Source organism: Grammomys surdaster, unplaced genomic scaffold, assembly GCF_004785775.1.
Source record: "Grammomys surdaster isolate TR1022 unplaced genomic scaffold, NIH_TR_1.0 126248, whole genome shotgun sequence".
Classification (NCBI taxonomy): Eukaryota; Metazoa; Chordata; class Mammalia; order Rodentia; family Muridae; genus Grammomys; species Grammomys surdaster.
In genome coordinates, this window is record NW_021621048.1 from 648,857 (window position 1) to 673,597 (window position 24,741).

The following is a 24,741-nucleotide window of genomic DNA, read 5'->3' on the forward strand; positions in this document are numbered from 1 at the left end:
ACAACCCCTAAAGACCTCTCCCTGCTTTTCTATGTACACCTCAGGCCAGGCCCTTGGTCTGCCACCAAGAGCCTACCACTCTATCCACCCCAATCTTCTCATATCTTGCTCATATGTCCTATCATACCAAGTGAAGATTTGGGTTGACTTGGGTTGGAGAGGTCTACACTCACTTTCCACTAATGCTCAGAACTCACTCTAGTTAGCTTAGCCACAACCTCCCTCACTTCTATCAACACAGTCCTCCCTTGGGTTCTTGGGACTCTATTCTACTATGTCACCTTATCTCTGTTCAAGCCAGACCTGAGGGATATCCCATAAAGAAGTATTTCCTGTCCACTCTGGTACTCCAAGTCTGACATTACTTCACCCTGTGTATCCTATCATTCCATGTGCACACAGAAGTGCCTGCCTCAGAGTTCCCTGCCTATACCTCTACATCCTGGCACATATATACAGAACAGAGTGTAGGAAGCTCAGAGGCTAAGGGAGGGCCTTTTCCCAGACAGAAGGATCAGGAATAAGTCAGTAATGCAGAGAGAGGCAGGGGTAGCAGAGAGAGAGAGTGCTTCTGGGTAAAGGCAGTAAGCAAGGATCGGGGGGTAGAAGACAGGCCAGGTAGGGAAGATCTACCAGAGAGGTATACTGAGACTCACATGATTTCCTCTCCCTAGGTGTCTATCCCATGCTGAGACAACGGAAAGCAATAGAATGCTGTCCAGGATCATACTGATGGTAAGTAGGATGACAATCTCGTTTGTTTACCAAGGTAACACCTTCCTCAATCTCATTACTTCATGACCCCCTGTCCTAGCACAGTCATCACTTGCATCTATTTCCTGTGGCTTTGTGACTAAGTAGCACAAACTAGGCAAGGTGTTCCTCCTTCTTGTCCTGGATCCTGGAAGTCTGAAGCAAAGATATATGCAAGCCTATGCTCTCTCAAGAACTCTCCAGGAAGACCCTTGCTTGCCTCTGCCAGCTGCTGATAACCCTGTGTACTCTCAGCTCCTGGCTGAATCAATACAGTTCATGTCTCCATGGTTCTTTGTAGCAGTTTCCAATTAAATACTCAAATAGATCCTGGCAGTGATGGCATATTCCTCACTACCTGCCCCAATGTTCTGGGTTTTTTAAGACACACACACACAGCCTTTATATAAACAGCTCAATGACTGGGCCACTTCCTAACTTCCACATGGCTTATTCACCTCCCTCTAGTATTCCCAAGTCATTACTTACTAAAATCTATATTCCATCTTTGGTGCACAGAACCCAGTCAGGCAGCCCTCTGAGGACTACTCTCTCATGGCTCCTATATGGCAGCTATGCTCTCTGTCCTGTACCTTCTCATATATGGCATCTCCCCTTTCCTCCACCTTCTCCTGGCATGGTGGATCTCCTTCTCCTTTCCTCCATCCTCTCCTTTCCTAGCCTGGGAATCCTACAATCCTGCCTCTGTCTGCCCTGCCCAGCCATTGGCTGCCAGCAACTTTATTTAACAATCAAAACCAACTGGGGTCAGGGATCTCTCAGTATCTTACATGCAGATGTGTGTATTCTTGTGCAATTTTGGGGACCCAAATTAACATAATACAAGCATTAGACGAAACCCACTACATTTCACCCTTTTTGTCAAGTTAAAAAGGCTCTTTTCTCTCAGATATAAATTGAGCACAATTTTATATATATATATTAAATTATGTAATTATAGCAGTTATGTAAATTGTAAGGTATGATATGCAACTTGTAACATCCAGTCTATAATATTTGGCAATTTAGATAAATTATTCTATCATCTGTCCTAACTTAAAGAGTTTACTTTTTTTTGTTTGTTTGTTTTTTTCAGTACAGGGTTTCTCTTTATAGCCCTGGCTGTCCTGAAACTCACTCTGTAGACCAGGCTGGCCTCTAACTCAGAGATCTGCCTGACTCTGCCTCCCAAGTGCTGGGATTAAAGGCGTCCGCCACCACTGCCTGACGAGTTTACAATTCTATACTTGAATTATGCTTTGATTTCTAACTTGTATTACCATCTGAAAACCATCCCTTCAAATATAGATCATCTGCTTTAATGCTAAACAACTTAAGTGTGATTATGAGACTATAACTAGTCTTCAACACCATCAGAGATCTGAGAATGAATTAAATATTGCCTGAATATATATAAAGCATAAAAACATAGCTTCTAAAACTTAAACAATTTGTAGAGACCACTGACTGCATGAACAGTTTTTTATATTCCTCATAATGTTGGAGCATCTGTCTTCAGCCTTCTGGCCCAGAACCATCTGATAGACATTAAGTGAAGCAGGTATTATGAGGGACTAGTTTACCCTGTCTTGGCAGAGCTTAGCTCTCGACTATCCCAAATCGTGTGTCCTTTCCTGAACAGTATTTTTTGTCTACAGATGAATTGGGGCAATTCTTGCCCAGTGGCTACCTTGCCACAATTGGAGCAAGATGTTCAATATCTTCTCTAAAGTGTGAAGAGGGTATTGTCAGGAGCAAACATGTCTCCTAATCAAAAGATCTATTAATAATGAAATTATTTTAAATGTCATTTTCTATGAATCTCTGGTTCTTTTGAAGACTATCTATACATAGTATATCTGAACCGTTAACCTTTGAGTACTCTTAGTTATTTACTATTTGAATACTATTGAAAATGTATTATTATAATTAAATCAGAATTTAATATTACCATAAGTTTACTATCTGACCTTAACTTGCATTACTTAATCATCCTAAACAGTTTGTAATAGCAGCTATTAGAAGGACTAGGTCTAAGCCTTGTATCCTTAAATGAGTTGCATAGGCACAGGGCCTATCTAAGAGTAACAAAAATAATTTTAAATTCTGTACCAATATATAAAAGTTTATACCAATAACAACCTTAAACCTGTATCAATATATAAATTCTGTACCAATGTAAGAAAATATAACTTCAATTCTGCATCAAAATGTAAAGATTTCTACCAATGTAAGATTATGGCTATAAAATGTTTTATATAAGAATAAATTTAGCCATCCATCCCATATATCTAATTTCTTATAACATCACTCTATTCCCCTTTTCTTTTCAACACCCTTACTTTCACCTAAGAAAGAAAGGATAGAGAAGAGGAAAGGAAAGACAGAAATCCCCAAATCTGTCCAAAATTACAACCATTTCCAAATTATTCTTTTAAATGACAACCTATCTATAATCTATAATCTATAATCTATAAAATAACTATAACCAGACACCCAAACCTAAGGAATCAAGATGATGACTCTCCACAGCTTCTTCCTTCTGAATTGGGGTGATGCTTTTTTAAGGGGTGGGGAGAAGTAGGAAAATTGGAAGAAATTGATTAGACTTTAGCTAGCTTTAGCACTTTTTATCCAGTCTCTGTATGCTTAGAAAATTCAGGGTTTGACTAAACTTCTGGCTGGATCCATCTGAAAGGCTGGATAAATCAAGGTCATCAGGAATCAGTAGCTATTTCTGAAGCTGTTGTGTGAGCAAGTCTCTGGAAACAGCTTTAAAAGGCAAGGGGCTGGAACAGCAGGCTGTTACAGTGTCCCTGGGGATGAATCTTGTCATAGCTGCATCTTGCTGTTTCATTGTGCAATATATGAGTATCATAACCAAATTTTTAGTGCTACAGAGATATTTGTATGAATTGTGCAAGGTGCACAGATCGATTAAGGAACAGTTTTTGTTTCTTCTTTAAGCTGGTGAAAGACAATCATCGTCTTTATGAGTTAATTTGATCAATAACCAATTGTAATGAATCTTCATTCATGCCATGTGAAGCTTAAGGATTCCATAACCAACAAGATTTATTGGCTAATTTTAGCTGAAGATTTGGCCAGAGATATTTTTATGTCTAAGCCAGTTTCAGGGCTGTTCCCACATGGAAGGATCAGCATATCGTGTTACATGTCCTGTTTGGGCTTCTTTAATATTTCTTTTCTGTCTGTAACCAAGATCTTCAGGGGGTCTTCCTGTATCATATCTGATCCATATCACTTTGGAAGGGGTCCATACAGAGCCTCTCTCCCAAAACAGCATGTCCTTGGTCCAGCAACCCGAAATCATCAAAAGTATAGATTGATTCAAATCAACAGGCTCCTTTTTCTTTAAGCCTTCTCTATTTTGACCTCTCCCTCTGAAGATTTATAATATCCTAACCACCAAACTTACAATCTCCTACATTTTGAAAATTAAAACAATTCAAAGCAATTAAAACAATCTTAAGCAATTATTATTATTTGTTGAGACAGGGCTCCTTCCCCATCTCCTGCTTTCGTTACTACAAGAGATCAAAGGCCTAAATTTCTATTCTCTGTTGAGATAGAGTCTTCTCCTTATCCCCTGCCCTTAATCCTACATTTGAGATCAAAGACCTACATTTATTTATTCATCCATGCATACTTGAAAACAATTAAGCAGTTTTCATTCATTCTTCCCTTCTAAGGAGATTACTATCTCTGTGGATATATAAAATTATATTACCTTTCTTTCTAAATGAGTTGAAATAATATCCTTTCCTATTTCACTTCAATTAAATTCCCTTCTATTTACTGCATAAGCCTATTCTCAGGCTAGCAATGTGTCATATGCCAAGCTAAGCAATCTCAGAATTCCCAAGGAGCCCACATTCAAAGAACCCAGTTCCTTATGATAGCATTGACTTCTTAAATTTCTATTTTTTTTTTATTGGCTTGCAGGAGACATGCAGCCTCACTCTCTGAACAGCCTGTCTCCTTGCACAGCAGAGGCTCCCAACACCTCTGAGCTCAAGCTCTCCAGGGCAGCTTAGAAGCCTTTGAGATAGCCTCAGGCTGGATCAGCTTTGTCTTATGTCATGAATCCCAGAATGATGTGTACCAATTTTCCTAGTCCCCTCCCCATGCAGCTTGAGCAAAAAATGTGCAGCTCTGCTAAGAAACCAATTCTCTTCACCTCCTAATCTTAAAGGCACAACCATATGTTTTCCATTCATGAATTTCCAATTATCTTTTAAGAATGAGTTCTAGCCTCACGTTAGGTGCCATCTGTAGCAGTATCCAATTAAATACTCAAATAGATCCTAGTGGCGGTGGCACATTCCTCACTATCCACCCCAAAGTTCTGGGTCCCCAGTTGAAAGACAAATACACACAAGCCTTTCTATTTTCATATGCCTTAAACAGCTCAATGACTGGGCCACTTCCTAACTTCCACATGGCTAATCCACCTCCTTCCAATATTCCCAAGTCATTACTTACTAAAATCTATATTCCATCTTTGGTGTACTGAACACTGTCGGGCAACCCTCTGAGGGCCACTCTTCCCCAGCTTCTACATGGCAGCTATGCTCTCTGTATCTACCTGCACCTTCTCAAGCATGGCATCTCCCTCTCCTCCACGTACTCCTGGCATGGTGGATCTCATCCTTTCCTCCTTCCTCTCCTTCCCTAGCCTAGGAATTCTGAAAGTCTTGCCTCTGTCTGCTCTGCCCAGCCATTGGCTGCCAGCAACTTTACTTACCAATCAAAACCAACTAGGAGCACAGTCCCTCAGTATCTTACATGCAGATGTGCAGATTCGTGTACAATTTTGGGGACCCAAATTAACATAATACAAGCAGCATTAGACTAAACCCACTATAATCCTTGTCTTATGGTTTCTATTGCTGTGATGAAACATTGTGACCAAAAAGCAAGTTGGGAAGAAAAGGGTTTATTTGGCTTACAGGTCCATATTGCTGTTCAGTATTAAAGGGAGGCAGGACAGGAACGCTGAGGCGGGATCCTTGAGGCAGAAGCTGATGTATGAGCCATGGAGGGGGTGCTGCTTACTGGCTTGCTTCCTCTGACTTGCTCAGCCTGCTTTCTTATAGATCCTAGAACACCAGCCCAGGGATGGCACCACGCACCATGAGCTGGTCCCTCCTCCATTGATCACTAATTGAGACAATGCCTTACAGCTGGATCTCATAAAGGCATTTTCTCAACTGAGGCTCCTTCCTCTCTGACGACTCTAACTAAATGTCAAGCTGACACACAAAACCACCCAGAACAGTCCTGGGGCCATTTTCTCTTGTGTCCTTGTGTTGTCTTCCTTTTGTGTACATGTCTCTGTCCACTGTGTCCATATTTGTCATCCTACAAGAACATCAGTAATGGTGACCCACCCTGATAGCCTCGCTGTAAATTCATTTACATTGGCAAAGGTTCTAGACAAGCACCAGGGCCTAGGAAATTGCTCCTTTATTGAGGACCAATATCTAACTAGTAACACTGGCACTTTTCTTCATCCACCATGCCTCCTCATCTCCCTTACCCCTCCCTTCTCTCTTTCATACTTCTAAACGAGGGTCCTCTGATGGATGCCTGAGAGCATTACATTCTGAAAGACTCCAGATCCACTGGTCAGTGATGTTGCAAGTTTGCATCATTACCCTCATTTTACAAATGAGGCAACTGAGGCACAGAGACCTAAATCACCCACTCGGAGGTATGGGCGGGAAGTGGTAGGCAGGAGAGCTGTTCACACTCAGGTGAAGCTGACCTCAGGGAAAAACTCAACCCCTAGACCACAGCACCTCATCCTGAAGAGTCGTGCACGGTGTGCTCACTCAACCTGCCCTAAAATGACAAGACCTCAGGAGAGAGTTGTGCTCTGCAAGAAAGAGCGTGAGCTAGGGGTGGCATTCCATATGCCATCAGGGAATGGTGGCCTCAAGTGCTTCCACCCCTTGGCTGGAACACTCGGAATGCCTTTGTGAACCAATCCAAAGCTTCTGGCCACTGAAATCTGATGATTGGAGGTGCTCAAGACAGACTCACTCTAACCTCCCCAGAGTTGGACTCAGTGTGAACCCAGCTCCGTTCCAGGCTGGCCAGTGACCACAGTGTAACGACTTAGAGCTCTGGACACGAGCTCCTCTCACCTCTCCTCACCTACCATCCATGAAAGCACAGTACCCTACTCACACCCTGTATGGCTGGTGCTCCCTGGAGCCCACGCAGCACCCCCATCTGTCCACCCACCCCCACTAAGGCATCCAAATGTCACTTGCTGTCACTTGATCCTCTGGGTTCAGGATACTGAAATAGCCTTCCTCACCACTCCCCCAACATTGAGAATACCCTGTGCTGCTGTTTGCCAATAGGGGCCTGGCTGGAATGTTTATACTTCCTGAGTACAAGGGCTCTTTTCCTTTGTAACTGTTCTGGGGTTCTTCTAGAACAAAAGATCATTGAGCCCTATTTCTGCCCACCCCAATCCTTGACAGATCCCCTAAGCCTTTGAGTGGCAGGTCCAGCTTAAACGGAGGCCCACAGCCTCAGTGGGCAGGAAAAAACTGGCTTGCTACATTATTTCTCACAAGCCTTCTGGAAGGTTACAGAAGTTGTCACTCTGACTCTACTTCCAAAGCCACTTCGTCCCTGGATAATATCAAAAGTGAGGAGAAGGCTACCCTTATGCAGCACCTAGAGCCACTGGACCACACCCCATCATGATCTCCCAGATGAAGGTCCCGAGCCAGGACTATGCTTGCAGGTCTGCCTGTCCCAAATGTCTGCTGCAAGCTGGCAGTACAGACCTCAGTGATTGCAGAAAAGGGGGTGGGGGTGGGGGTAGAGGAGCAGCAGAACACTCAGCCTCAAGAAATAGCATGTCCTCTGGGTGTGGGTGGACCCCACTTTCCTTTGATCCATGCAAGTGGGCCACTTGGGCACTCGGCCAGCTGCTGGAACTTCTGGATGAGGTAGAGTGAATGTAAGGAAGCACAGATCTGGAATGGCTGGCAGGCCCAGCTCTAAGCCTATGCTACCTGATAGCCCTCCCCTCTAGACCCAACTGGCCCCAAGGCACTGAAACCTTTAATGACTCACCCCTAAGTAAACACAGGCTCCTCCAACGGCAGCGTAGTTTCCCCCTCTCTCCACTCCCAACTCAAAAATCCAGCAGACCTAAAGCCTTCCTGTACTGAGCACATCAGCCTTCCTGTGTCCACCCCTCATCTAACTCCTGCAGTGAGTGCCCCTGTCCCTGACTAATGTTTTCCTAAGGGTGTTCCCAGGTCAAGGAGGCCCAGGTGACAGCTAATCTTAAAGGTAGCATCCATGAGTAAACCTCATAAATCAGGGACACAGTAGCTGGGGACTGGGCCAGGCTTCTGCTCACAAGACAGGAATAGTGCCTCTAGTTCAACTCATACTCAGGGACCCACAGCTGCAAATGAGTTTCAAAGAAAAATTGTGTTGAACCTGCCTGGAACCAGGCAGAGCCCAGAGGAAGTGGTCCATCGCAGCTGGGCTCAGATACCCAAGCTTGCATTGCAGCCAGCCTACTCGTCTGAGAGGCTTGGGCAGGCTTTCGCCTCCTTCCTACATGTGTAATGGTTGCTCCCTACAGGGTAGGTGACCTCCAGGAAGAGTACTCCCTCCTCCAGGGAGAGTACTCTGGGAGCACAGGACACACACACACACCACAGATACACAGGGTGCAACAAGCAGTGGGACCCAGCTTCCTCATTGATAGCCTAGTCACCCACCGGAACCCAGAGGAGATTCCTCTCAGAAAAGTACCAAAAGCCCATTGGCATCACCTCACAGGCCTGACTCTGACCTTGCTCCCTCAGACGGAGGGTATGAAGACTGAGCCCTTCGAAAACCACTCAGCCCTGGAGATAGCAGAGCAGCTGACCCTGCTGGATCACCTTATCTTCAAGAGTATTCCTTATCAGTAAGTGGGTATGGCTGCGGCCTCCTCTCCCTCCTCCTCCCTGCTCCTCAGCACATCTCTGACTCTAGCTGTGTGAACTCTCCAAAACTTGGAAAGAACGATCCTCTCCTGTTCCTTCTTTGCCTATTCAGATGTAAACACATCCCTCTCTCCCCATACTCACACTTTTCTGGAAGTTTCTCTAACTCAGAATCTTCTTTCTGGGGGTGCAGAAAGAGTCTATGTTTATTTGCACACAGGCATAAGTGTGTATGTATATGTGTGTATGTATGTTTCTCTCTCTCTCTCTCTCTCTCTCTCTCTCTCTCTGTGTGTGTGTGTGTGTGTGTGTGTGTGTGTGTGTGTATGTGTGTATGTGTGTAAGCCCTAGAAACAAATTTGGGAGTAGCCTTGGACTTTGATAAAGCTTCAGGCCTGTTGCTGTCTGCCCCGCCCTGTCTTTAGTCACCCTGGTTTTCCTTGTGATTGCACAATTTTATGTCTCTCTCTTCATCTAATAACTGGCATGCATTTGTGAACACTGTTCATGTCCTTAGCACTGCATTCTAAGTTAAGATGGCTTTCTGTTTTCATTTTTATTTTTAAAGATAAACTAAACTTCCTCCCAAACAAGGCATTTTTCTGAATTTCCAATAATTATTATGTAACAAATTCTGGACATTGTTATCACCATGTGTGAGACCACAGATCATCAGGGCCTTCAGTGCATTTAGTTTGCCTTCCAGAGGCATGTGCATAGCCTCACAGACATGAGTGTAGCCTAACCTGATGATAGGGTTGGCCTGGAGATCTTTAACGTGCTCGGCACATACCCTACCATCAAACCCCTTTGGTGCCTATGTATCACCTTATTCTGAAGCCCAGATATTCTGGCTCCCACCCTCGGCTGTGTAGCCAGGGCCAACTTTCTTCACTACTAAAATGTAGAAACACGATCCATAGGAAAACCTGCTGTGCTCGGCCATCTCTTACCCCAATCTCCTTCCAGTCTCACTATGGCCTCCCATTTCACAGATGAGGAAAGAACCTAAGATGCAAAACACTTGTCTGAAAGCACCCCCACTGAAACAGGGCGTCACAGAACTGGGTGTGAGCTCAAGGTTCCTTCCTCTCTAGGACTCTGCAGAAGGCTGCTCCCCTAGAAATGATCACTTCCAAAAGCAAAGGAGTAACCCAGCACTGAATGAGTACAGCAGAGCTAATCTCATCTTCTCTGGGTTCCCCTTTCCTTTCCCTGCAGGGAATTCTTTGGCCAGGGCTGGATGAAAGACGAGAAGTATGAAAAGACACCTTACATCATGAAAACCACCAGACACTTCAACCATGTGAGTACGCATGCTCGTCTCAGTGCCTTTCTGCCAGGCTTTTCATTGGTAAGGCCACCAGAGGGCCAAGTGGAGGGCAGCCCCGCTCTCAGCTGTGTAGCCCTGGGCCTACTCGCTTCGCTTCAGTCTCAGTTTCTTCACCTATTAAACAGATGAAGGGCTGTGTAAGGATCAACTGGGATAGTCATCTCGAGCCATCAGCCAACAGTGGCTCCTGAGAAGCCTCTTCAGGCCTGTAGTCACCACAACTCCTTAGAGTGGGGTCACAGCAGACCAGGGGAAGAAAGGATGGAAAGGAGAAAGGGTTGGACAGAAAGGAAAGGAGAAAGGGTTGGACAGAAAAGACCCAAAGCATTCTTGTTGTGTTTCTTATTTTCTTAGCTCATCTCAGCCTTAGAAAGAAGCAAAATGAGCCTGAAAATACCCAACAACTTCTCTCTGATATGAGCATTACCCAAACCCTTCTGACTTTCCAAAATGTCGTCTAGGAGTTTCATGTACCCTAGACAGGATGGTGTGATGTGCTAGCCACCACATTTCCTTGTGTGGTATGTAAGATCGCTCCACAAGTTAGCACTGAAGAGACTAGAGACCCCAGAGATGCTGAGAACAAGGCTGGGTTTAAGCCAAAGGCTTGAGACTGCCACTGGACAGAGTTGGGATAGCCCTGCATCTGGCTCCTCAGTTCCCACCTCCCAGTACTCTCTCCACCATTGGCTTTTCTGAAGGAGATCAGTTAAGAGGGGACAAAACACAAAAGCAGAAAGGTGACCCTGTGTGAGTGACAAAAAGGGCTTGAGCTGACTGGTGCAACACACATAGACAGACAGACACAGACATACATACACACACACACACACACACACACACACAAAATGTTCTCAGGATCTCTTCCCAGAGAACAGGGGCTAAACAGCCTTCAGAGCCTTCTGGGGAAGGCTTGTGGTTACTAGGGGCACTTGCAAAGTTCTTTAATAAAAATAGCCTCTAAGATTTCACATAACTGCCTAGCACCATGTTCTGTATGTATAGCAATCTCATTTAAAGTTTACATCATCCCTAGGAGATGGGGGCTCCTCTCACATTCAAGATCCTGAACTGCAGAAGTCTGAAAGGGTCTGGTGATTGGCCTGTGGCCCCACATGTGTGTTCCATTGTCGCACAATGGATGATGATTATATGAGAGAGGAAAAAAATACTCCTGTGCAGATATCTATAATTCCAACATTCAGGAGGCTGAGGCAGGAGGGTAACAAGTTCAAGGCCAACCAAGGCTACCTAACAATATCTTATCTCAAAAGAAAATGAAGGGGTGGTGATGTAGCTCAGTGCTGGAGTGCTTAACTAGTGCATACAAGGCCCTGAGCTGGGTCTTCAGCACTGAAAAAAAAGTCTCTCCCAGCAATTTCCCCACATGGTACTCAAATCTCTGCATCCATGGGACTCCTCTTCTCTTGGCCTTGTACCAGCTCTGAGAACATTTGCATACAACAGCTTCATTCTCTAGTTTAATCAACACAAGTAAAGAGCCTTCTGTGGTCAGAGGTGGGAGCACATGATGTCATTTATCCTGGCCACAGACAACATCGTATGTCAACCCCAGCAAAAATAGTTCCCTGGCAAACATCATCCAGGAGTGCCCTTGTCAGCCAGGAAGAAATGAGGAGGGCACAGTATTGCAGTGCCAGGGAGAAAGGTGCAGCCTGGCCCCAGAACTCTGTGTACCCATGACGGAGTAAGTGCAGGCCAGGGATAGGATGGGCATTCATTGATAACTGTAGAGTTGATTTCCCATCTTTTTTAACCCATGACACTGAGTCTATAGAGGAAGAAACTGAAGCTGAAAGAGATTAAATGGTACTGTCCATGTGACATAGAAAAGTTCCCCCTTTGAACTCACACAGTCCTCTGGAGGCTGCCCTTGTGACTGTTTGGCACTTGGCATCTCTGTTCAAACCATCACACTGCTCAGAGATAGTATGCGTGCCTCTGTGCCACGGGGTATCTTAATCTATGTCATAGGTTAATCTTCTATTATCCCTTCGCTTCTATAAAGTCTATGTGCTATTGATTGGTGCTTGCTAGGGTCTCCAGCATAAGGACCAGACTTGAGTGAGACAGACATGCATCCAGGGTGTAAAACAGAAGGAGCCACGCACCCTCCACACTTACACCCTGGTGCCTCAGTTGCCCCAATTGTCCCCAGGACAACGTGAAATGCAGATGGAGACTGTGGGCCTTGTTCTTGCTTTTACAGGAAAAGTTTTTGCTCTTTCCCCATGTAAGAAGAGATAAAATTAGAAAAAAAAATGCCTTTCTATTCCTTGAATGACAATAATTTTTACCATGAATATTGACATTTTAATTTTTCTTATTTATTTTTAATATGTATGTGTGTAGGCCTGAGGATATTTTTGTCCCAGTATTTTCTATGTGGAAAGATATTTTAATTACTTTAACAAGATGTGCCTCATTCATGAAAACACTGACAGAGGCCAGAGAAGGTATCGGATCCTCTAGAACTGTAGTTACAGGTTGTGAGCAACATAATGTGGGTTCTGGGAACTGAACCCAGGTCCTCTGCAAGAGCAAGTGCTTTTAACCGTTGACTCATCTCACCAACTCATAAATTGACTTTCATTCAAAGCTCGTTCTACAGCTGCTGAGGTGGTCATCTGAGGTGGTCATCTGATTCCTCCTTCCTATAATCCACTGATATGGTAATGAGAATTACATAGATTTTCTAATCTTCAAAGGTCCTGTGCCTCGGGCACAAGCCTAACACAGCCATACCATATAAATAACTGGATATCTGATTTTTCTTTCTTGTGTTGCCTGTCTCTGGTGCTAGAATAAGCACAGTGGTGGCTTTGTAGAATACATTAACAAGTTTTCTTTTTGTTTCTCTCTCCTGTATCACTGACTGTATCACTGACCTGTTCTTTTTTTAAAAAAAAAAAATGTTTTTCTTTTTATTTTCGTTCTTTTTAAAAGGTTTTTATCCCAGTATTTTCTATGTGGAAAGATATTTTAATTACTTTAACAAGATGTATCAGTGGGAAAACCAGCTGCCAAAGCTGATATCCCGAGTTCCATACTGGAACCCACAGGGTAGAAGGAGGGAACCAAGTACCTCAAGTTGTTCTCACATGCACCGTGGAATATGCCAACCCACCTTCCTGCGTGCACACATACACATAGAAATAAATAAAAAATGTAAAAAAATTAAAATTCAACTTCCACTGGCATCTGTGTCATAGCAACTGATTTAGAGAAGGTTTCTGGGTAGTATGGCTCTACTTGTTTACATGTAATTGTCCCTTAACATCTTTGTTTTTTTTCAATAACAAGTCTTTTTTTTACCTTTTGAAAGACTTTATTAATTTTTACTAGCATACAAATAAGTACATTTATTTCATTGCAGTGCTTTCATATATTATTATTATCATTATTGTTATTATACTTCATTTACTTTCTGTTTTACTAGAATATTATAGATGCAAGGCAACAGGCAGGGAAGCAGATGTTTCCTGATTCCCCAGCTCCTTGCATTTCTAGTTCTGTGATGTGTGGGCCCGGCTCCCAACCCCTTAGCCACGCCAGTTCTAACTCACATGTAACTTGTTAGTGTGAATGTGATTGTTGGCAGGGTGTAGGATTCCAAGGAAGTCTAGTCTACTGCATATGTGAGACCAAGTATGTATCCTATTCCAGTAGGGAACATGGTGGGAAGTTCTCTCAGAATCAGGCTTGTCATAAGTGTTTATTCTTCCACATGAACTTTAGAATTACTCTATCAAGTTCCAAAACAATTTTCACTGGATGTTTAACTGTTTTACATTGAACTCATAAGTTAGTTATGAAAGAATGGTACTTATTCAAGCATTGTTCATCCTTCAATAACCTTTTTCTCCCATGAAACATCCTACGTGGTTCTCACTAACTTAAGTTCCAAGGTAATTCATAGATCTCTTGTTATTTGGGTGGCAAAAACCTTTGTCATTATATTTTTTGCTTATTTGTTTTTATTTTATTTTATCGAGGTAAGGTCTTACTATGTAGCTCAGGCTGGCCTCAAACTTGAGATCCTCCTGCCTATACGTCTTAAGTACTGGGATTGCTACCACCCTCAGTTTCATTGTGTTTTTTAATTGAGCATCACGAATTTATAGGGCAATGTCTCCTTTTTTATATTAAGCATTTGTTCTGATCGTTTTCCAGTTCATTGTTTGGGGATTTTTAACAAGAAATTGTGTCTGTAAATAATGATTTATTATGGTTACAATACTTATTTCTCATACTTTTTTCCTATCTTATTTCATTGGCTTAAAGGTCAGTGACTTCATTGCTTCAGAAATTATCCGAATTGAGGACATCAACTTGAGGGCAAATGCCATCGAGAAGTGGGTGGCTGTGGCCGACATATGCCGCTGCCTCCAGAACTACAATGCTGTGCTGGAGGTCACTTCCTCCATCAACCGCAGTGCAATCTTCCGACTCCAAAAGACATGGCTCAAAGTTTCTAAGCAGGTACGGATAGAAAGTTGGCACTGCTACCAGATGGGCCTGGGCTGGGGTTGGGAGCAGGGAAGCCTGAATCATCAGGTGTGAGCAAAGGACTGAGCCGAGGAATCAGATTTCCAGGAAAACAGTGTCAGTTAAGACCAGATATCCAGCGCACAGCTGTGGCAGTGGACCAGTGAAACTTCAGTTCCTACTTGAGCAATTAAGATTCCACAGTGGGAACCATAAGGCAGCAATTATTGTTTGGGACAACAGCAATAACTTTGTATGACTCCCAACCAAGATTTGAAGAGTAGCTAAGATTTTCCCTTCTAAGATACCCATTTCACCAGGCTTCTGGATAACTGTAATCTACTGGATAATTGATAATCTTAAATCTAAATTTGATCTCTTTTCATATGGAGCATGATTCTGAAAAGGCATTAAGATGGATCTTCTTACGCAATAAAGTTCTGTCCACAAGGGTCGTGAGGGGTAGCTCATAAGGACAAGTCTCCTTAACAGAGCACACTACAAGACACTTCAGCACTTCCTTGGTGAACTTGGTGGGTGCCCCAACCCTGGTTGGCACGTCTGCAGGAGAATAGATAAGCACCACCAGTAAGCCTCTAAAGCCATTTATAATGTGACAGTGGCACCTGTGTTCTTTCAGCTGAGATAGCCTTGCAGGACCCAGCATCATCACGGAGGCTGCCCATCTGCAGCCCTCTAGATCTGCATTCTATATCCCCTTCATTTTCCCTTTATTGCCTGTCTCCTGTTATCTTCCTGGAGCCCGAAGCAGGTTGTGACCGTACTCACTAGCACTCACCAGCTATATAAATCTTCCCACCTAGATATGCATCCAAACCAGGAAAGCTTTGTCCTGTGCCCGTCTTCGGTCCTTCCCCTTAAGGCACTCCAGCCCCTGGTTACAACTGAGCTAGAGTCTATAGGACCACCCTTTACATCTCAGTGAGACAGGGCCTCTTCCTCATTGGCACACTTGATGCCCAGATGAGCCATGGGAGATGTCTTTATTGTTAGTAACTCCATGAAAGAATAGAAGCTGGGAACTTCAGGGACAACTGACCACACAGAAACATGCTATCATAAACTGAAGTCAGGGGTTGAACAAAACCCTGCAAAAGCCTCAAGTCTTCTCAGTCAATATGGCTTGTCAAGGATTAGCCTGGGTCATAGGGAGCCTATTCCAGTTCAATATCTTACTCCTCCCTCCCTGTGCTGTTGGATGATGGCACCCTTTCCAGGGATCCTCTAGACTGGGCTTCACTTCCTGTCCCACGAGACTCTTCCTAGAATGCACATGCTGTATCTCTTGGCTATATTTCCTCAACATCACCATCCTCATGGAGTCTAGAGGTATGGGGATCATGGCCATTCTGAAATCATCTGTTCTCTGTCATGAGATTCTAAAACAAGAGTAGTTACTGGTCAGTGTATGCAGCCTGGCCTGCATTCTAGAACATCACTCAGAGTCAGAAGCCAGCAGGCCTGGTCTAATAAAGGTAAAGGTGTCTCTGGAAGCACATACAGGCCTCAACTTTTGCTGATAGACTGACCTGGCTGGTTTCTCTGGCCTTTCTGTCTATGCAGTAGTCATGCACCTACACTGTCCTTGGCTCTGATGGGTTCTGAAAGGCAGCGTGCATGGCTCCCCCAACAAAAGCCAGGTTCATTGTCTCTCTGCAGGTAGTCTGTGGGCTCTTGTGACCCACCAAGATGGCCACATTTCCTAAAGACCCTGAAATAAGCCTCATGTGTACCACTTTATTCAGTATGTCAGCCTAATTCTATAAAACATGATATCAAATGCAGACCAGCCCTACAGGAAGGTCAAATGTGCTTTGAAGTTCTGTGTTTCTCCTTTCTGCTTTCAGTTCCCTTCCCCATCATCTTACAAACAATCTCTGTCCCTTGAGGAAATGTCTAATGTGACTCTATGGGATAGCAACAATACATGACGTGCCTGTGGTTCCTCTCCTCAGGGAAGTTGAATCTGTAGAGACAAAAGACTGTCTTCAGCTCCCTATATGCCTTGGCCTCTTTGGGAGGAGACATTCTTCATCACTTGATGTCTTCTATTTGATAAGCAGGAAAAGGAGGTATTTTGGAGGCCACAGAAGCATCTTCCTTCTTGACAATGTTCCTGACTGTAAACTCTGATTGTTCCTTAATTCCAGTAATATTTAGAGCTTCTACCTTTTCTGTCCACTGATGTCCAAAGAGCCTCAAGATCCAGGGCCTAGCACCCCAGGGAGAATTAGAAAATGGGAGCTCTAGGTCTAACCTAAGCACATGATGTACTTAGTAACACAATAAGAAAGCTCCGTGGCCTTCCAAACTCTATCCTGGATAGAGTATGGCAGCCCAAAAACAGCCCATGTACACAGTAGGCATCTGGCTATTGAAGAAAAAAATTGTGCTCTGCTCAGAGCCATAGCTGGTGCCCACACAGAAGTGGCCTACATAGGTCCAGTGAGATGGCTTGGTAGGTAAAGTGGTTCATGTGTAAGCTTTGTGACCTGAGTTCAATCCACAGAGCTCATGGTAGAAGGAGGGCTCCTAAGGCATGTCCTCTGACCTCTGTATACATCCACAAATCAGACACACACACACACACACACACACACTAAAACAGAGCCTGTAGACATGTTCATAGCTTCAAAGTATGAGTATCCATCTTCCAAAATCTACCATATCTACTCTAGGATTACCCATTAGGGAACATCTAAGAGATGGGAATTTGCTCTTGTGCATGTTGAGGGTAGATAACAGAGCTGAGAAGGTCCCATATCTGTTGCTAAATCCCCACATCTGACCTGAATCCAACTTTGGTCATTTCTCTGCACATGAGTGACAAGGAGAGAAGAGGGTACCATCATAGGAAGAGCTAGTATGGGCAGTCACCAAGACCCTGGCAGAGATTAATCTACAAATTTCATGGCACTGAAAGCCAGTTTTAAAGGAAACTCAGTCACGTAACTTAACTTGGCGTAGATTCTGTTCTGCTTTCACATGTCTGTCATCGGATTGGAATGTATTTGTGCTTTGAGCAGGGTCAGTTTAAATACCAGAGCTCCCACTCTTTATAGCTAAGGAGCCAAACCAGTCAATGTCTCTGCCCTGTCTTCCCTGTCAAAGGGCGCACGCTGAGCATCCATCAGCATAAACGTTCACACTGCCACGTTCTGTGACTGCACACACTGTGGCCTATGATTATGTCCATCTGGGACTCATCAGTACTCCTGGTCTTGTGATGCATGACCATCCTCAGCATGGTTTCTCAGCTACATTCTGGATTTTGAGGGCCAGATCTGAACAGGAAAAGCTAATCCTAATCCCACCCGCCCTCCCTTTTATAACTAAGGGAATTGAATACATCAAAGAGACATCTTGTAGACCAGGCAGGGGAGGGAGCACAGAGACAGATGCAAGCACAGAGACTCTCCTGGGAATGCAGCTGTTCTTGCCAGACAAAGCCAGCTGCCTATTCTCTGCCATGCTCCTGCACAGCCATGGATGATCATTTACGTACCCTTTGTCAAGCGTTTCATCCTTCCCACCCAAGCCTTTCCTTCCTGGATGATCCGTTCCTCTGCCATCCTTTTCCTCAATTCTTGACCTTGGATGGCATTCCTGGCTCATTCAGAGTAACGGTGTGAAAAATTGTCAGATCCATTCTGTCCAGCTCGTGGAAACATCCTTAAGGCTGGCATATACCTCGATGGCATAGCACTTACTTTGTATGACAGAAGCCCCAGATTCAGTCCCCAGCACTGAAAACAAAAACAACTTATGACCATGAAATTCTAATTAGTTATTTCCTGCTCTAAACACAAATTCCCTTCACCACGTCCTTCTAAATCACCAGTTCTTAAGATCTCACCAGTCTCCAGGGTCATTGCTCACTTTGGTGTTCTGAGAGATGTATGTGAAGAGAGGCGCTTATGACAGAGATTGAGCCTAACTCATAAGGAGATCAGGGATGTAGTTGCCAGGTACAGAAAGTCTCCAAATCCAAATGTGGCCTGGAGCCCCAAGGTCAGCTTGTTGGATCATGGGCTAGAGCCTGGGGTTTGGGGCCTGGATGTGTGTTGAATGTTACTAAATGCTTCTGATTCCTTCCAGACAAAGTCTTTGTTTGACAAGCTCCAAAAGCTTGTGTCAACAGATGGCAGATTTAAGACCCTCAGAGACACTTTGAAAAAGTAAGTGCTGCATCTTCGTTGTTGTGTTTAAAATTGTAGCCCGTATTACAGAGGCATCTTCACGCAACGGTCTGAGCAGGAGGTCTGCCTGTCCCTCTGCCTATTCACAAGACCTATAGACTCTCTAGACCCCAACAGTCGATCACTTTTGCCCTCCATTATCTACCAGAGAAATGCCAGAGCAACTATCCATTGCTGATCTTAGAGTTGGTGCCAGATTTCTTGATTCTTAGATGCAGTTTTCCATTTTAGTAACTCCAATAAGTGATGTGTCCAATTTATTTAAGGCAGTTGTTTCTTGTTCATGTAAAGAAATAGTCATTAGAACGAGTGCAGACATTATTAACGGTTGCATCTTAGAATCAAAGAAATGCAGTTTTACCAATAGTTGATAATTTCATCTTCCAGTTTGCAGGGCACCTCCCTGGCCATTGCCATTGAACCCCATAGACATTTCTTGGGATGTAGGTTTCAAAACTCCAGGACTGTTGTCACTCAGACCAGGATGGTTCTATGTTCAAGAGTTTCCTGGTACTTTGTGGGATTTGTAGGTACACCCTGACCTGCTCTGTGGGATGCTAGTGACACCTCTCCACTTAGGACTACCAGAAACATCTCCAGACATTGTGAACCTTAACCCTAAGACAACTAGCTCCATCCTGTCTTCCTAAACAAAAGATGGGGAGCACATACCAAGGTCATGTGGCCATGGCATTAGAGCCTGGATTTGGCATGTGCCGGTCTCTAAGACCAGTACTCTGCAGTCTGCCTTGGGTACTGTCTCATGAGGTTCGCGTACCGCTGACAAGAAAGCCACAACTCAGCTCACTTTGGCCACATACTCATGAGATGTAAACTCTGCAAAGACAAAGTTCTGCTTTTATCACTCCTGAGAGATGGTTTCTTTAGGCGTCCATACTAGGTTCCACCTTCGTTTGTCCCTGTCTCACTCCTGGCTGGCTGGCTTCTCGCTGGACCTTGGAGATTCTGGGTCCTTCCAACTTCCAGGAAAACTCTCTTCCCTTCCATAAGGAATCTCTTGACCAGATCGAATAAGAGCCCCAATACTGTACATTGGCCTGGGACAACCAACAACTCCAGCCCTTGACATTGGCTGGATGCCCTGCTTACTCCTTCTTCCCAGTCAGCCTCACCTGCCTCCTCTTCTTGCTTCCTTTCTGCCCTGCCTCTTGTCCATCCTTCACTGGCTCAGTGTGCCATTGCCTTGACCATTTCAACTTTGTTTATGTCCTCAGACAGATGTTGAACCCATCTGTGCTATCCGGCCGTCTCTCCTCCGCCCGGGCTCTCTGGAGCCCTTGTGGACTGTGCTTGTACGGAGCTGCCCCTGTGCATTCACCAACTGTCCGTCTGCCTCTGGGCGTTGCTCCATCCGCCTCCTTCACACGGCTTCCTCATCTACCGCAACCACTACTGCTACCTAACTGTCTCCGTGGCTCCCATTCTGTCTGACCCTCTCCTGACTGTTCCCTTTCAGGTCACCTGTATGCCTGTGTAAGTGCCTCCCCTAGAACCCTCTGCTTCCTGTGGCACAGGGCAGAGAGCTCAGGGGTTTTCTGGGAACCAAGGTCTTTATGTAAGATGGATCTGCCCTATGAAGATGGAGAGCAAACCATGTTCAGTGATGCTGGGGAATCTGTTTCACCAGGAAAGGAACAAAAAGCAGAAGATAGTTAACTGACAACAGTCTTCAGGCCGAAATGGTGACCCACCCAAAGAGTCTTGTAGTGGCTCTCGCATGTGGGTCCCCACCCCATTCATAAATCCCTGGAATCTTATTCAACATGTTGTCACTGGTTTCTTACTCTGGACACTCACCTTACTGGTCTTAGTGATTTCCATTTAAAAAAAAAAATTCAGACAGGATTCACAGTGCAGTGTAGAAGACATATAGAGACCTATAGAGTTCATTGTGGAGTTTAAGATACATGCCCAAGGGATGAGAATGAACAAGAAGAGGACCACTGTGGTAACCTACATACTTAGATAGGAATCACACTCTAAAAGATCTCTGGAACAGGTTCCTAAAAAGCAGTCCCTGTCCAAGTGACTGACGGATCCATTTGGATTAACTCTTAGCAGTGGGACAATGCTATATCTTTGTTCTAGAACACTCTTACTAGATAGTTACCTATTGATGACCTCCTAGGCAGAATGTCATATCTTAGTCTGGGAATGTAGCTTAGTTAGTTGAGTGCTTACTTAGTTCTCTGGGTTTGATCCCCAGCACCAATAAAATCAGGTTCAATGGTCAGGACAGCAAGGGAGAGATCCGGTAGCAAAAACAATTAAAAAAAAAATCAAATGTGATGGTATTCACTTTTAGTCCCAGCACAGAGGAGATGGAGGCAGGTTCAAGGTCTGCACCTCACATTCCTCCACCATGGCAAGAGGAACAATTCCTCTGGCATCTCTGTGCTGAGCTGAGAGGAGGTTGCCATGCTGTGCTATCTCAGGAGTACCTCAAAGCTGCTGAAGGGAAGGGGGTAGGGGCTTCTCACTCCATCATTCCTTCCTCTGAACCCTCCCAAGGCACCAGAAAGCTGCCATGGTCCACAGAAATGAGACCATGTTCAGAGCTACACGTCAGAGGCCTAGTCCATCACACCAGAGTCTCTTGTAACTACAGACCCTGAGAATCACCCACCCTTTCCAGAAGACACTTCCAGGAAAATGGTCAGAGGGCCAGGGTTTCCTGCTGTGGCCCTCAAACCTAGGTGACAAGAAGACAGGTCTTGGGAACGCCGCACTGAGTGACTGCTGGAACTTGGGCATGGGTGGCACAGCCTTCCCAGAGGTGACTGAACACAGAATAACGGTGGAAAAACCTGTGAACCAGGAGGTGGCTGGAAACAGCTGGGGAACTCCACTGGCATATGCCAGAGAAGTAAAGAAAGGCATTTTGGGTCACAGAGGGAGGAGATTCAAGTAAGACCCCTTCTCCTAGCCTGCGCATGAGGGCACAGATAGCTCCATACTATCCCTCCCTCCAGCCTGGCTGGGGGTGTCTATCAAGGCCTGTGTGTGCCCTGTGGGTCTTCATAACTATACATGCCTTTGCCTCTAGCCAGGCAAGATCTGCATGCAGAGTGCTCTGCTCTTAGCAGAAGTTCCTTTCCTTAAGTAAAAAACTTTGTGAATGCTATTTCTTTCCAAGATGTGATCCACCCTGTGTTCCTTACCTGGGGATATATCTCACCGACTTGGTGTTCATCGAGGAGGGGACACCCAATTACACAGAGGAAGGCCTGATCAACTTCTCCAAGATGAGGATGGTAAGTCTCCCTGGCGAATGGGGGCACAACTCACTCCAGACTGAACTACCCAGCCTCAGCCCCAGCACAGCCTGTGCTTGGCTTAAAAGGCCTCCAATAAAAAAACCATGGCTGATGCTAATGTCCTTAGCCCTGTGTTTCCTGCCTTTCCCACTTCGTCCTAGCATCCCTCCCTACAAGGGGAAGATGGGTTAGGTCAAGATACCAACTCAAGATCCCCACCTATATAGAAAGAAGAGCTGGATCTGACCTCAAAGCCCACCTCGTCCTCACGTCTCACCCTTTAATGGCCACAGAGATGCTTGTTTTGTGCAACTATGGAAAAATCACTCTGCAATACCACCCAAGAAAGCAAATTTCAAATCTTCTCCAAAAGATCCCTGAGACAAGGGTGAGAGGATCTAAGGAGACCTCTCTGAGCAGGCACAGGACTCCTAGCTGTCCATGTCTCTCACTCACCCCAACTACAGAGCCTCAATTTGCACCCATTTTGTAAAATGGGCTTATGCATTAATAAAATTCAATTTATTTGAATTTTATTATCTTTCAAACACAAATGAGGAACTCCATCTTGGTGACGGATGGAAGCCCTTATGTTTTGCATCCTAGCATGCACACATTAGACACCCACATATCTGGCACCCACTCTAATTGGCAGCCTGACATTTGGTTGTAGTAGTGTTGGGAAATCTGCAGACCTAACTAAGGGAGTTCTCTTTAAAACACACACACGCATGCCCCATGCACACACACATTAGCACAGCTATCCCCCACACAGACAGATTTCACCTCAGAAACAGGAGGCTGGTGTAAAGAAAGCCAGCAGAGTTTTCCAGGAGTCAGTATGACTTCAGATATAGCTACCCATGACCTTTCCATCCACAAGGCAACACAAGAGAACAGACTGTTCTAAAACAACTCTGCCTTCCTGCAGATCTCCCATATTATCCGAGAGATTCGCCAGTTTCAGCAGAGTAGCTACAACATCCAGCCCCAGCCAAAGGTAAGAGGTCTCTCCTTTCCTTCACAGTGGTGCTGTCTGCATAGACTTCTGCCCTTTCCCAAAGCATCTTCCCTCATCCCTTCCAGGATCCTCATGGTCCAGCTTAACTATGCCATTTCCTTAAGGAAAGCATCCCTATTCCTGTTCCCTGGCCATTAAGCAAGCTTATAATTCTTGCCTGATTTGACACCCCACAGGGTGGCTTAAATCAATGTCTGCTCTCCCACAAGACTAGAGGAGTGGCTCCAAACATCCCCTTTGGTTCGTTGGTTAGTTATGGTTTTGCTTGTTTTTTTGGTTTACAGGCTGTACATGCATGTATGTGTGTGTTCATATACACATACCACAGTGCCTGTGGAAATAAGAGGACTATTTGTAGGAGTCACTTTTCTCCTTTCACCATATTAATTCCAGGAATTAAATTTCCATCACAAGCCTTGTCATCAAGTGCCTTTACCAGCTGGGCCATCTTGATCAGCTTGGTAAATTGGTAAACTGGCCTTTGATTGACGTTTTTTCAAAGTCTCATGTAGCCCATGCTGCCTCAGAATCAATATGTAGCCAAAGACTACCTTGAATTTGTGATCCTTCTGCCTCCTCCATCTTCCAAGGGCTAGGAAAATAGGCAGGCACTACCATGCTCTTTTTGTGTGATGCTGAAGCTCAAAGCTGAGACTTTGCAAATGGAAGTCAGGAAACTGAGCCATATCCCCAGTTCCAGATACTTCTGTTCTTGAAAGTATTCTACTTCCAAGTTGCAGAAGTCACAGGATTTTTCTCTCAAAGACAAGAGTATCCTCTTCTCAAGTCTATATCTGGGCCAGTCCATAAACACAGAATGTTTTTTCTACTATGATGTCACTTGCCGTCCATGGCCCAGCACCGTTGTTTCCCCTTTTGTCTGGAGTCACTCCTTCCCATCACAGAGTGTCTGTATCCTTCTTTAAAGCTGCAGAGAGAGCCGTTCCTCTCACCAGTCCTTTATGTGGATGGACATCTAGCTCATTGTAGTCTTTCTCTGCTACTAACCAAACCCAATCTTGTGTTGGAGTTGGTAATGATGGTGGAGTACTTGCCTAGCCATGCATAAAGCCCTACGATAGATTCCTGACATAAATGCAGGCATGATGGCATGGACCTGTAATCCCAGCACTTAAAAGGTGAAAGCAAAGGATCAAGAAATTCCAGAACATTCTTGGCTACATGGAAAATTTGAGGCCAGCCTGTATACCTGAAACCCTATCTCAAAAATAAAAAGAAAGAAAGAAGAAAAAAGTGGCCGGGCAGTGATGGCGCACGCCTTTAATCCCAGCACTTGGGAGGCAGAGGCAGGCAGATTTCTGAGTTCGAGGCCAGCCTGGTCTACAGAGTGAGTTCCAGGACAGCCAGGACTACACAGAGAAACCCTGTCTCTAAAAACCAAAAAAAGAAAAAAAAAGAAAAAAAAAAAGAAAAAAGTGTTGTTGGGCATGATGATATAGACCCTTAATCTTGGCACTGAGGAAGCAGAGGCAGGTGGATCTCAGTGCATTCAAGGCAGGCCAACCTGGTCTACATAGTGAGTTCCAGGACAGCCATAGCTACATTAGAGAGAGAGAGACCCTGTCTCAGAAAAACGACAGCAAAAGTTAATTCTGTGCCATGTTCTGTTCCA

The 24,741-nt window shown here is 44.7% G+C and overlaps 1 protein-coding gene across 3 annotated transcripts in view; it reads left to right on the top strand.

Moving 5' to 3' along the window:
* The window catches only part of Rasgrf1 (Ras protein specific guanine nucleotide releasing factor 1), a 109,437-nt gene that overhangs the window by 80,194 nt on the left and 4,502 nt on the right, over nt 1-24,741 (top strand). For all 3 annotated transcript variants that reach the window (XM_028758949.1, XM_028758951.1, XM_028758950.1), the window contains 7 exons: nt 675-735; nt 8,625-8,728; nt 9,969-10,053; nt 14,386-14,583; nt 18,709-18,788; nt 21,967-22,084; nt 23,019-23,087. In XM_028758949.1, coding sequence (XP_028614782.1) covers nt 675-735; nt 8,625-8,728; nt 9,969-10,053; nt 14,386-14,583; nt 18,709-18,788; nt 21,967-22,084; nt 23,019-23,087 — 715 coding nt within the window. The remainder of the gene's footprint in view (nt 1-674; nt 736-8,624; nt 8,729-9,968; nt 10,054-14,385; nt 14,584-18,708; nt 18,789-21,966; nt 22,085-23,018; nt 23,088-24,741) is intronic.